General features: G+C 35.8%; 1 protein-coding gene across 1 annotated transcript in view; it reads right to left on the bottom strand.

The window, feature by feature from the left end:
- Window positions 1-3,208: 3,208 nt before the first annotated feature.
- The window catches only part of HEMGN (hemogen), a 56,881-nt gene continuing 45,773 nt past the window's right edge, over window positions 3,209-14,316 (bottom strand). The window contains exon 4 of the mRNA XM_053702699.1: window positions 3,209-3,629. Coding sequence (XP_053558674.1) covers window positions 3,514-3,629 — 116 coding nt within the window. The 3' untranslated portion in view covers window positions 3,209-3,513. The remainder of the gene's footprint in view (window positions 3,630-14,316) is intronic.

Raw genomic sequence — 14,316 nt, 5'->3', positions numbered from 1 at the left:
GAGTTTTATGCTACAAAGCTGTACCATAAAACTCATAACTAAACTGTCACAAAGTAAACTAACACCAATAAACTACCTATTAACCCCTAAACCGAGGCACTCCCGCATCGCAAATACTAAAATAAAAATATTAACCCCTAATCTGCCGTTCCGGTCATCGCCACCACTTAAAAAATGTATTAACCCCTATTCCACCGCTCCCTGACATTGTCGCCACTATAATAAACCTATTAACCCCATAACTGCCGCCGTCCCGCATTGCCAACACTATTTAAATAGCACTAACCCCTAATCTGCCATCCGCCAACACCACCACTATAATAAACCTATTAACCACTAAACCGCAAGCCCCTCACAACGAAATATACTAAAAAAAACTATTAACTCCTAAACCTCTGGCCTCCCAAATCACTACATAAATATATTAACCCCTAAACCTAGCCATAACCCTAATGTAACCATAAGCCTAAATCTAACCCTAACCCTAACACCTAACTTAAATATAATTAAAATAAAGATAAATAAAACTTACAATTATTACCTAAATAATTCCAATTTAAAACTAAATACTTACCTATAAAAAAAACCTAAGCTAGCTACAAAATAACTAATAGTTATATTGTAGATATCCTAGGTTTTATTTTTATTTCACAGGTAAGTTTGTATTTATTTTAACTAGGTAGACTAGTTAGTAAATAGTTTTGAACTATTTACTAACTACCTAGTTAAAATAAATACAAATTTACCTGTAAAATAAAATCGTAAGAATAGGATGCTCCGTGCTGGATGTCTTGAAGATGGACCCACTTTGTGCCAGATGGATGAAGATAGAAGATGCCGTCTGGATGAAGACTTCTGCCCGCTTGGATGAAGACTTCTGCCGCCTGGATGAGGATGGATGTCCGGTCTTCGAAAACTGTAAGTGGATCGTCGGGGGTTAGTGTTAGTTTTTTTTAAGGGTTTGGGCAATGTAAAAGAGCTAAATGCCCTTTTAAGGGCAATGCCCATCCACTACTGTTGGGGGGTGTTTGTATTTTTTTTTTACAGGTAAAATGCCCAGCAAAATACCCTTTTAAGGGCCATTGGCAGTTTAGTGTAGACTAGGTTTTTTTTTTTTTTGGGTGGGCTTTTTTATTTTGATAGGGCTATTAGATTAGAAGTAATGCGTTTTTATTTTTGATAATTTTGTTTTTTATTTTGTGTAATTTAGTGTTTTGTTTTGTTTTGTAATTTAGATAATTGTATTTTATTAATTTAATTTATTTTATTGTAATGTTAGGTTTTAGTGTAAGGCAGGTTAGGTTTTATTTTACATGTAACTATATTTATTTTAACTAGGTAGTTATTAAATAGTCAATAACTATTTACTAACTAGTCTACCTAGTTAAAATAAATACACTTACCTGTTAAATAAAAATAAAACCTAATCTAGCTACAATATAACTATTAGTTATATTGTAGCTAGCTTAGTTTTTTTTTACAGGTATTTAGTTTTAAATAGGAATTATTTAGGTAATAATTGTAAGTTTAATTTAGATTTATTTTAATTATATTTAAGTTATAGGGGGTTAGGGTTAGATTTAGGCTTAGGGTTACGTTAGGGTTATGCTTAGGGTTAGGGTTACATTACGGTTAGGTTTAGTGGTTAATATATTTATTTAGTGTTAGTGATGTGGGAGGCCAGAGGTTTAGGGGTTAATAACTTTAGTATAGTGGCGGCGACATTGGGGGCGACAGATTAGGGCTTAATAACTGTAATGTAGGTGGTGGCGATATCGGGAGCAGTAGATTAGGGGTTAATAGTTTTATTTAGGTGGTGGCGATGTTGGGGTAGCAGATTAGGGGTTTTTAGACGTGGTTTTTATGCTAGGGTGTTAGGTTTAAACATAACTTTTTCTTTCCCCATGGATATCAATAGGGCAGCGTTATGGAACTTTTGTTTCCGCGATCGCAGGTGTTAGGCTTTTTTTTAGCCGACTCTTCCTATTGATGTCTATGGGGACGTCAAAACACTGCTTGTATTTGGGTGAGGTATGGAGCTCAATGCAACCATATTGCCTGTGCAAGCCGGGTTTTACAGCGCTATAGGGAGGTTAAATACGCTTTTGTGGCGGTCGTTAGTTTCCCTATAGCGCTCAAAACTCGTAATCTAGCTTTTTTTTTTAAATAAAATATATGACACTTGATTTTGGGGGCATTTGGTAGACATTTATAAATCTCTGGTTAATTTTATAAGCTCTAATTGCTTCCCTGAGCTTGCAGTAGCAATAACCAGCCACACGTGATAAATTAGCACTCCACTTGTAATCTAGCCCAAAATGTATTTAGAGTTTAATGTCCCTTTAATAATAAGCAAGGTTTCTGGACATGCACATGAATCCTTCATATTAATATGCTTTACATATGGCATTGTATGCTGCTAAATATAGTGTACCTTGGAGCTGAATAGATTTTTAGAAAGGCATCTTATTGCTCAATCTTTTATCTAACCTTAAACTGAATACAGGTGGCCCTCGTTTTACAACGGTTCAATTTACACCGTTTCAGAATAACAACCTTTTTTTTCCAGTCATGTGACTGCTATTAAAAAGCATTGAGAAGCAGTGCATTTATTAAAATTTCCACTAGGTGGAGCTGTCCACTTGTGTTGCAGCAAAGCCAAGCAAGCTGAAATTAATCAGTTTAACCAGACCTGAGCTATTTAGCAGATTTCAAAGGAACAAGATCTTCCTTTCTATAACTCAGTCCAGATTGGAATGCACAGAAAGAACTGTTTGCAGAAAAATGCAAGTGAAGTCTGTGTTGTGTGATTATTTTATTAGGTTTATAATGCTGTTTCGCAAATGTTTTTGTTCATTTAACTTAGTTTAATTATATATTTTGTGTTGTGTGATTATTTTATTAGGTTTATAATGCTGTCTAGCATTTAAAGTCTTCATTTCAAATCTTTAAAAATAATGTATTGGGTGTTTCTTATTACAATTTTGAGAGGGGCCTGGAACCTATCTCCCTTACTTCCCATTGACTTACATTATAAACTGGGTTTCAATTTACAACGGTTTCGATTTACAACCATTCCTTCTGGAACCTAACCCCGGCGTAAACTGAGGGCTACCTGTATATCCATTGTCATATTTATCCATTAAGGTCAATCTACAATAATTTCAGATTTATGTTTTATTAATTACTAAATAATAACACACACATATAATAAAAAGTCATATTTTATTATGTTTTAGAAAGGTGAACATGTTAGACAATATAATCTATAGTAAATATCTAATAAACTGTCTTAGAAAAATTCTGTTAAATGTTTAAACTATGAATAATATATATACTGTATATATCTATATGTTTGTTTATATTCACTTACAGAAGGATAATGAATTACTGCACTCTCTTATGCTAATACCTTTAGTTATTGTACAGTTAAATCTACAGAAACAGATATTTTGCATAGCAAATACAATGTTGAATGTATTTATGTTTTTTATTGTGTGCATATAATTCATCTTAGAGTAGAGGTGTATAATATTGTGGTTCCTCTTCTTCAGCATCAACATGGAAGCTTAGAACCTCGGGGACTTCAGCTACCTGCTCAGGCACAGTTTCTTGGTAAGCTTCTTTTTCTAAAAAAAACAAAAAACAAGTAAAATACTGTTATGGCTGACAATATATATGACTCATTAATTATTGGTGACAAGTGACCTCTATAACAATTTTCAGCTATATTTTTAGTAGCATACAATGGCAAGTGCAAACCAAAATAAACATCTATGGGCTAGATTACAAGTGGAGCGGTATTAAGCGTTTTCGCTATAGCGAAAACTCCTCTAGGAATCTAGGATATTCATTTTTATGCTAGTAGGGTTGCAATGGCATTACAAGTTGAAAGTAAACTGTTTTTTCTCCAGTGGTAACCCAACTTGCACAAAAAAGTCAAAAATCGAAAATCGCGATTATGTTTATGCATTCCCCTATAGAAGTCAATGGAGAAAAAACACCCCACTCTCTTGCGCAAACACCATAACATATTCACAATAGCGCAAGCCCAACATGAAATTATGAATATTTCATTTTCCAATGTTCTTTACATAAAGGAATAGATTCTATTTATTCATAAATAAATATTTCTACATATATCTGATGTTTTTGTTAAACAAATATATATTTATATCTATATACAGTATATAGATGATACTATATAGGTATATATATATATACAGATAGGAATATCTATTTAAAACATATTCTGCTAGGTGCAGAACATTGGAATGTGAAGTATTAACAGTTAAATACATAGTTAAAACTTTTATTAAATATAAATATTGCATAAATATGCTTTTACATGTTTTCATCAATTATATATATGTATGTCTATAAATGTATACATATATTTTAATGTTTTTATATATGTATATATATATATATATATATATATATATATATATATATATATATATGTCTGTAAATACATATATACGCATATAAATACATTAATACATATATAGACATATATATATATACAGTGTGTATGTATCTCTATGTTAAAGCACTTTGCCTGCCTTTTTTTTTCTATCACATGAGACCTCATATCTTTGAGCCCTTATAACTTTTTTATGCAATTTTTTTTTTTAAATCATTTTTATTAGATGGTGTTATTATGAGTGTAAGTGTACTTTGTAATGCATTTTTGATGTGTATAGTGACACTTTTTTGTTTCACAAAACAGTTAATCAGAGCTCTGAGGATGAGGTAATCATTCTACGATATATCATGGATGCATTCAAGCGATCGGGTTTACTTTCAACTTGTAATATGAGCGATAAACCCGATGAGTGCAAAATGGGAATAAAAAGCAGCCCTGGAAAATTTGGAGACCAGCCCTATTTTCCATTGAGTTATGTGCACACCCCATTTTTTTCAAAGAGGATTACTGGGATACTCCTTCCCCAAATATTTTTTTTTCAGAATTATATTATATTAGTTTTTATTAAAAAAAAAAAAAAAGTGCTAGATTGTTGTTATATAGGCACCCTACAACCCAATTGCATCCATTAATCACCCCTTTAAATTATAGCTTTCCAACCCCAGCTGCTGCAGCCCACCAGGAAATCTCCTGGTGTGCTGGTAGGCCAATCCAGCCTTGCTTATCGCTCGCACTTAACTGTTAGGGCTCCACCCAAAATATTTTAATGATTTTTTTAAAAAGTATTTTAATAGTAAAAATAAACTTTTACCCTATTTGTCTTCTATTCATTCTTTAAAGAATCTGAGCACCTACTAGCTACTGATTCCCACCACCAAATGCCTCCAGTGCTGCACTTTTTTTTTAAAGATTGAGAAAACAAGCCCACTGTGCTATGGGTCTTGAGAGGTGCAGCACCAGTGGTAGTGCCTGGTTTAAGTCTGAGAAGCAAGTGGTATAGTTTCTCACTGTCTCTAACACTTCCACCCTTTTTTATATTTAAAAAATAATTGCAGCACTGGGGGCAGCTGTCACCATCTTGTAAACAAGCAGCACAGAGGGTGCTGATTGATTATTTATAGGGGAAAAGTTAATCCTTACTATTAACATACTTTTTTTTGTTTAAGTGTGCCTTTAATCCCCTAGCAACAATTACTACTGCAGGAGAGATCAGATCTGAGGGGAAAAAAGGGACACTTTGTTGACAACACCACGCAACATACTCAAAACAAATTATTAGACTAGGTTTTGGTCATAGCATTTCAAACCATTTATTTTAAATTAAATAATGAATGCAAATAATAACTGCTACTTCAGATGCAACGTTGCAGAAAACATACAGATAACAATATATATACTAGATATAATACGCTGTAATTCCTTCCAGTTGTAACTGGTGATTTTTTAAGTTGCTTAGGCAGAAGACACCATGGGGCCGATTTATCAAGGGCTGAATGGCCCCTGATGCCCCTGTTTCTGTGCAAGCCTTCAGGCTCGCCAGAAACAGCAGTTATGAAGCAGCAGTCTTAAGACCGCTGCTCCTTATTTGGTCCGCTGCCTCTGAGGCTGTGGACATCAATCCGCCCGATTGTATATGATTGGGTTGATTGCAGGGCCGGATTGGGCCGCCGGGATACCGGGAAAAATTCCGGTGGGCCGCCGGCAGAGGCTGCTTAGCTGTAGCGCAGGCGCAGCAAGCAACTTGGCACAGAGTTGTGTGAGATGCGCTACCTGGCAGTAGCTGCAAAAGTTAACCAGTTCTACCTTAGATAGTAAGATAATTTATGTGGCAGCCAGTGGGCGTGCCATGGGGCTTGCACTAAACCTACCTACACCCTGCAGCCAATCTGTTCACTGTGTGAGACGAGTCACTCTGACATCACAGTCTGTCTGAGAGGGAAATCCGGAGGTAGATGGCTGCTGGCGCCGCGTGACTGAGAGTCTCGTCTACAAGTTGAACAGAGTGAGTGATGCCCGTGCCCACTCCCCCAGACCGGTACTGAAAAGAAGAGAAGACCGATGCACGAAGAGGTTTAAGGGCAAGGGTCTGACCGATGCACATCTGAAGAGAGGTAGGAGAGGGCAAGGGTCTGGGGGGAGGCCTTAAGAAGTCCGAGGCCGAGCACATGACAGTGTTGTGAGTGACACAGCAGACAGCACAGCTTTAGGGGAAAACGGCAGCAGTGCGCCTGAGGCACAGTTTGGCTTGGCAGCAGGTGGCAAAAAGACAAGACTGGCACTTACCCCCCACCCCCCAGGCGGCTGAAGTGAGTGTGACTGTTGAATGGTGTTTGAGAGTCAATTCAAGTTCAGCTTGATACAGAGCAGCAGAGAGAGGAGGAGGATGACGAGTGTGCACTGGCTGACAGCTGCATTAAGGAATACTCATTGGTGAAGGAAGGCGCTAAAAGCTGTAAGTTTAAAAACACACTCAAACAATTTGACAACTATTTTAATAAGAATGCACACATAAATAAAAAAGTTAATAACAACACATCTAATATGTTGTTGATACACTGGGACGTCTCCCAGTGTTTCAACATATTAGATGCATATTTTTATTTATGTGTGCATTCTTTTTAAATTAGTTGTCACATTGATTTGTGTGTGTTTTTTAAACTTACAGCTTTTAGCGCTTCCTTCACCAGTGTATTCCTTTTGTCATATATCTACCTTGGAGGAGGTAGTTATTTTGTTAGGAAGGCTTGTAAAGTCACTAGTTTAGTAGTTAAGCCCCATTTATCTGTATTTGACAGCTGCATTAACCCCTTATTAAACAGTCTCTGACAGTCACACTCTCGCACTACACAGACTCAGTCACTGCAGACAGATAGTTATTATTTTTATATATATATATATATATATATATATATATATATATATATATACTTGCCTTTTTTTATTAGAATATACCAAAAAAAGTGTGGTTGTAACTCACAATTTTTTTATTTTCTATATATTATATGTATATAATATATATATATATATATATATATATATATATATATATATATATATATATATATATATATATATATATATATATATATATATATATATATATATATATATATGAGTTTAAGGGAAAAACAAGCAAGAGCATAGTTGGCTGGCGTGGAGGGTGCGTGGCTAGGTAGGAGGGGGCGGGGCTTGGTTGGTCTATACAAATTTCCAGGGCTGGTCTGATTTCCCAGTCCAGCCCTGGTTGATTGACACCCCCTGATAGCGGCCGATTGGCCGCGAATCTGCAGGGGGCGGCATTGCACAAGCAGTTCATAAGAACTGTTTGTGCAATGTTAAATGCCGACAGCGTATGCTGTCGGCATTCAGCGATGTCTGGCAGACATGATACGCTACAGACATTGGTAAATCAACCCCCATCTATGTATGGCCCTTTTTATTTTATATTCTGCCTCTCACACACCACACCACACCTCACCACACACTAACACAATAAGACAAAAATCATGACCTCGACATCTAGAAATTACTTTTTTATTTAATATTCTCATTTTTGTGTTTTGAATAATTGCTATTTACAGTATCTAAAATCTTATGTCACCGTTTTATTAAAGTAATAGATATTCGTAATAGACAAACTTCATACTGTACAACAAGGTTTGGAAGTTTTACCGATATTTTAAACTTCAACACTTAGCGGCTTCACTATTTACAGTTTGAGATAAATAGCGGACACTTTCTTCTTATGGAAATTAATGTTCATCTTGATTTTAGATTAAATCTTTGCCAATGTAGAATATGAGATATTTTTAACCCCTTTGTGACCAGACCAGGGGCGAGATTATATATACGGCGCAGGCTTTAGCGCAAGCGCTGAAACCCACGCCGCCCGTAATTTCAGCTCGCACATCGGGGTATTACATATAGGGTGCCGGAAGATCATAAAGTGCTATAAGTCGGATAAAATAGCAGTGTCCTGAAATGAGCGCAAATACAAATTTCTGGAGTCGCTAGTGACTTACGGCACTTTAGAAATTGCCGGCACCTAAGGAAAATAAAATATATATCAATTCTCCCGTGAGTCTAACACGCCTCCCAAAAATAAACCTGAAATGTAAAACCCAGATATAAGCCATCAAACCCACATCGGAACTAATAAAAGTATTAACCCCGAAACCGACAACCACCCCCACAACGCAATATGCCTAATTAAACTATTAACCTCTATATCCGCGATCAAACCCACATTGCAAGTAGTAATTACATTACTAACCCCTTAATCTGCCAACCCCCAACATCGCAAACTACCTAATGTATTAACCCCTAATCCGCCATTAACCCACATCGCAAAGTCCCTATTAAAACTATTAACCCCTAAACCACTATTAGCCCACATCGCAAACTACCTATTAAAACTATTAACCCCTAAACCGCCACCCCCCACAACGCAAATAAATAATTAAATTACTAAGCCCTAAACTAACACCCCCTAACCTAACACCCCCTAAATTAACCCAAATTACCTACATAAAAAATACTAAAGTTACTAACTATTAAAATAAAAAAAACTAACATTACTTTAAAAATAAAAAAACTAAGTTTAAATTAAGCTAAAATTACAGAAAATAAAAAAAAATCTAATATTACAGAAAATAATAAACAAATTATCAAAAATAAAAAATTAAACCTAATCCCTATGAAAATAAAAAAGCCCTCCCAAAATAAAAACACCCTCTAATCTAATGCTAAACTACCAATAGCCCTTAAAAGGGCTTTTTGCAGGGCATTGCCCTAAGTTAAGCAGCTCTTTAGCAGTTACAAAAAATTCTAAGTCCCCCCTAACAGTAAAACCCACTATCCCCCAAAATAAATAAACCTAACACTAAAAAACCTAAACAACCCATTGCCCTGAAAAGGGCATTCAGCACTTTTGCTGCCCTTAAAAGGGCATTTAGCTCTTTTAAGAAATGCCCATCCCTAATCTAAATAAAACAAACCCCCCCAAATTTTTTAAAAAAAAACTAAGATTAACCCCCAGGTTGGTACTCACGGTTGCTGAAGTCCGGTGGAGAAGATCCTGTTCCAGGCAGTGAAGTCTTCTTCCAAGTGGCGACCTCTTCTTTCTTCTTCCAGGAACAAGCCGGCACGGAGTGAAGGGCAGAGCTGAAGACCGATGACCGTGGAGCTGAAGACCGGCGACCTTGGAACTGAAGACCGGGTGAGCCTGGAACTGAAGACCGGTGACCACAGAGCCATGGAGCATGGAGGATCCTCTTCGTACGATCTCCACCGTACACTGAATAGTGAATTCAAGGTACGTGATTAAAGATGGCGTCCCTTGAATTCCTATTGGCTGATTTGATTCTTCAAATTCAAATCAGCCATTAGGATGAGAGCTACTGAAATCCTATTGGCTGTTTAAATCAGCCAATAGGATTTCAGTAGCTCTCATCCTATTGGCTGATTTGAATTTGAAGAATCAAATTAGCCAATAGGAATTCAAGGGATGCTATTTTTACTCTTCCATTCCCCACAAAGAGCAGTAGCTTTTTTTTCGGAAACAAAAATATATTCTGAGGGTACTCAGGATTCTGCTTACCCATAACTATTTTAATTTTTAGTTGGAATTCTATCTCCAGAGATGTGGGACAGCAATGGGGGCTAAGTTTGCCCCCTCCTATGCCAACCTTTTCATGTGTTGGTGGGAGCTGTCCCAAATCTATGGAGATAGTAACCCCCAAAGGCATATGGTCCAGTATTATGGACGTTATATTGATGACCTTCTTCTTATCTGGTTGGGCGGAGACTCAGAATTCTCAGAATTTACTGATTATTTAAATAATAATGATATTGGTATTAAATTTACCTTTGTGTTACAAAAGAATACCATTGATTTTTTGGATATCTCCTTAGAAGGAACTGAACAAGGAAAGATTATCAGTAAGGTCTATAGAAAACCCACAGCTGGCAATGCATTGCTGCACGCCAACAGTTGCCACCCTCGACACGTTCCATTCGCAGTTGCAAAGGGACAATTTGTCAGGGTCAAACGGAATTGTACTCTTGACCAAACCTGCTGTGAACAATCTCTAGAACTCAGTAACAGATTGAAGAAAAGAGGTTACTCGAGTCAAATTGTTCTAAAAGCAGAGCAACAAGTTCAAAGAATTGACAGAACCACATTCAAAAGTGCGCTCCAACTCTGACACACACTTCCAAGGTGTAACTTTTGTGACTGATTTCAGCTCTCAGTACACCAAAATATGTAAAATTGTTAAAAAACATTTTAATTTTCTCTCTGCTGATGACAAATTAGAAGGATGTGTCAGTGATGGATTGCGCTGCTCATATAGAAGAGCTAAAACCCTTGCAAATGTACTATCACCTTCATTGCTGCCAGAACTAAATAAACCTACTAGCTCCTGGCTGGTTCATAAGGGCTTGTTTAAGTGTAGACAAAAGTGTCGGGTTTGTGAGTATATTATGGTGTCAAATATTTTAAAATCAGAAGTCACTGGAGATACTTTTCCAATAAACAGTTGTTTGAAGTGTACTTCAACCTACGTTGTCTACTTACTAACCTGTACACTTTGTCGCCTACAATATGTAGGTTTAACCACAAATGAAATTAAGGTCTGTATTCAGAATCATTTGTCCACGATTCAAGCAGGAGAAGCAAGTACACCACTGGTCAGACATTTTCTACGCCATCATAATAAGGATATTAGTAGTTTGAGATGGCAAGCTATAGAAAAGGTTAATTGTCCCCCTAGAGGAGGTGATCGTGACCAATTGCTGTGAAAGAGGGAGATGTATTGGATCTTTAAACTTCCGACCTGAGTTCCCTATGGCCTAAACTCTGAATATGATTTAATAAATTTTTGGAAGTAATAGTCCATATGGTCCACTCATCTCCCTCTTTCGCAGCTGGTATGTTTGTTTGGCAATATGTATATCTGTAAATTTGTATACACCCTCTCTACATATATGTCCACTACACCTGTGTCCTCTGCGACTCCTAATCATTTCTTTACATGATCACTCAATTTGATGGCTTTTTTTCCATAATATGGTTCCTACATGGAACTACAGTATGTATATATACACATACATGTTTTCATAGAAAGTGGTCTTTTCATATCTATATATATATATTTTTAACACTTGTGTATTAACATACAGAAGTTATTTATGTATTTATCTATGTATTTATTTGTTTCATCATTTACTATAAGGTATATGTAATATGCAACAAGTGTTCTCCATGCAACTTTAGTGAGAAATTCTCACACATATGTTATATTCTGTATTTCATCATGTCCTATATATGCACATTAGTGCAAATGTACAAAAAAAGCATAAGGCACTTGTTAATATGCATGGACTGTGTCCCATATTATGCATAAATTTGAGGCTCTTTTCTGAAGTGAAATAAAGGGTTAAATATGAATCCCTAGCACTACTTGTTAATTAAGTTTTCCCCAGCTCCCTTAAAGAGCCACTAAACCCATAACATTTCTTTCATGATTCAGATAGAACATACAAATTTAAACAACATTACAATTTGCTTCTATTATTTATTTTGCTTCATTTTTTAGATATCCTTATTTGAAGAAAAAGCAATGCACATGGGTGAGCCAATCACATGAGGCTTCTATGTGCAGCAACCAATCAGCAGCTACTGGGCATATCTAGATATGCTTTCAGCAAAGAATATCAAGAGACTAAAACAAATTAGATAATAGAAGTAAATTAGAAAGATGTTTAAAATTGCATTCTCTTTCTAAATCATGAAAGAAAAAATGTGGGTTTCATGTCCCTTTAAATAGGTTAGCAGGTGTTTTAACTGTAGCTATGATTATGCCTTGACTGGCGAAACATGTCAGCAGCAGTATCTTTCAAGTTTATACTACTATTGTGATTTTCCATGATCGTGTACACATGGATTTTTAACCTGGAATAAAATCAAGTTATGTTTTGGAAAGCTGTCTGCATTCTTTCGTTTTTTGGTTGCTATATATATACAGTATATATATATATATATATATATATATATATATATATATATACACACATACTCAAATACACACACATATATACTGTATATACATATATATATATATATATATATATATATATATATATATATATATATATATATATATATATATACTGTATATATATATATATATATATATATATACAGTATATGTGTGTGTGTGTGCACACATTGGAGCCCTTCCCAGTCAAACACTTTTCCATATACCATTTCCCTTGTAACTGTTTTAAAACCTTTTCATTAACAATAATAATAATGTGTATATATGTGTAATATTTCATTTTAAAATGTTTTGTAAGTGTTTTGTGCAACTTTTTTTTAACACTTATAGTTTTACTTCAAGTCTGAAGTCGCACTAAATATTCTAACGCAGTTTTGATTTTCGATCTTGAGCGCAAACTTTATCTTTTAACTTGTAATATCAGCGCAAGTCAGCACGGTCGCTATATCCATTGAAAGTATAAGCTGCTCTTGAGCGAAGTCGGCCGCGCTAACCCTTCTCTGGTTAACGTGCTTTACCATGGACTTGTAATATCAAAGTTGCATGCTAATGTTATTGCGTTCAATTAATATTGGTTATTGAACGTGTGCTATAGTTAGCGTGCCACTTGTCAACTGGCCCATTATTGGCTGTTAACTGTGCCATTATGGGGAAATTGAGATGTAATATTGTAGGAGGTATTAACCTCTGCTGTGTTAGACTTAGAAAGATTGTGATTATTTTTATTTAAAAAACAATAAAAAAAACAGCCGATACAGTTTTTCCAATATCGATCAAGAATTTCAGAAAGATTGGAACTGAGGACATAGTTATTTGAAAGCAATAATTCAATAATAAAATGCTCTAACACATTAGCACATTTTCTTTTTTTCACTTATGTGTCCCTTTAAAGCAATATATAACTAATATATAAACATTTTAATACACATGGATGCATTGAATTGAGGATTTTTTTTGTAATGCACACATATTCTCGTGAAAGTTGTAACTGTTTCAGTGATAGCTTATTTATGCTCAAAGAACATACGGCTAGATTACGAGTTTGGCGTTAGGCTTAAAAAGCAGCGTTGGCCGGTCCCAACGCTGCTTTTTAACGCCCGCTTGTATTACGAGTCTTGAAGGTACAGGTGTACCGCGCACTTTTTTGGCCAGACTTGGAAATACAGCAAATCCACTTACGTCAATTGCGTATCCTATTTTTTCAATGGGACTTGCATAGCGCCGGTATTACGAGTCTGCCAAAAAGTGAGCGGTAGACCCTCTCCTGTCAAGACTGGTACCGCATTTTAAAGTCAGTAGTTAAGAGTTTTACCCTACAACGCCGTAGCATAAAACTCTTAACTAAAGTGCTAAAAAGTGCACTAACACCCAAACACTACCTATTAACCCCTAAACCGAGGCCCTCCCGCATCGCAAACAATAAAATACATTTTTTAACCCCTAATCTGCCGAACCGGACATCGCCACCACTATAATAAATATATTAACCCCTAAACCGCCGCACTCCCGCCTAGCAAACATTAGTTGAATATTATTAACCCCTAATCTGCCAGCCCTAACATCGACGCCACCTACCTACATTTATTAACCCCTAATCTGCCGCCCCCAACGTCGCCGCCACTATATTAACGTTATTAACCCCTAAACCTAAGTCTAACCCTAAACCTAACACCCCCTAACTTAAATATAATTAAAAGAAATCGAAATAAAATGACTATAAAAATAAATTATTCCTATTTAAAACTAAATACTTACCTGTAAAATAAACCCTAAGCTAGCTGCAATATAACTAATAGTTACATTGTAGCTAGCTTAGGGTTTATTTTG

This window comes from Bombina bombina, chromosome 2, assembly GCF_027579735.1.
Source record: "Bombina bombina isolate aBomBom1 chromosome 2, aBomBom1.pri, whole genome shotgun sequence".
In the NCBI taxonomy this organism is placed as follows: domain Eukaryota; kingdom Metazoa; phylum Chordata; class Amphibia; order Anura; family Bombinatoridae; genus Bombina; species Bombina bombina.
This window is presented reverse-complemented; position numbering and strand designations above follow the sequence as displayed.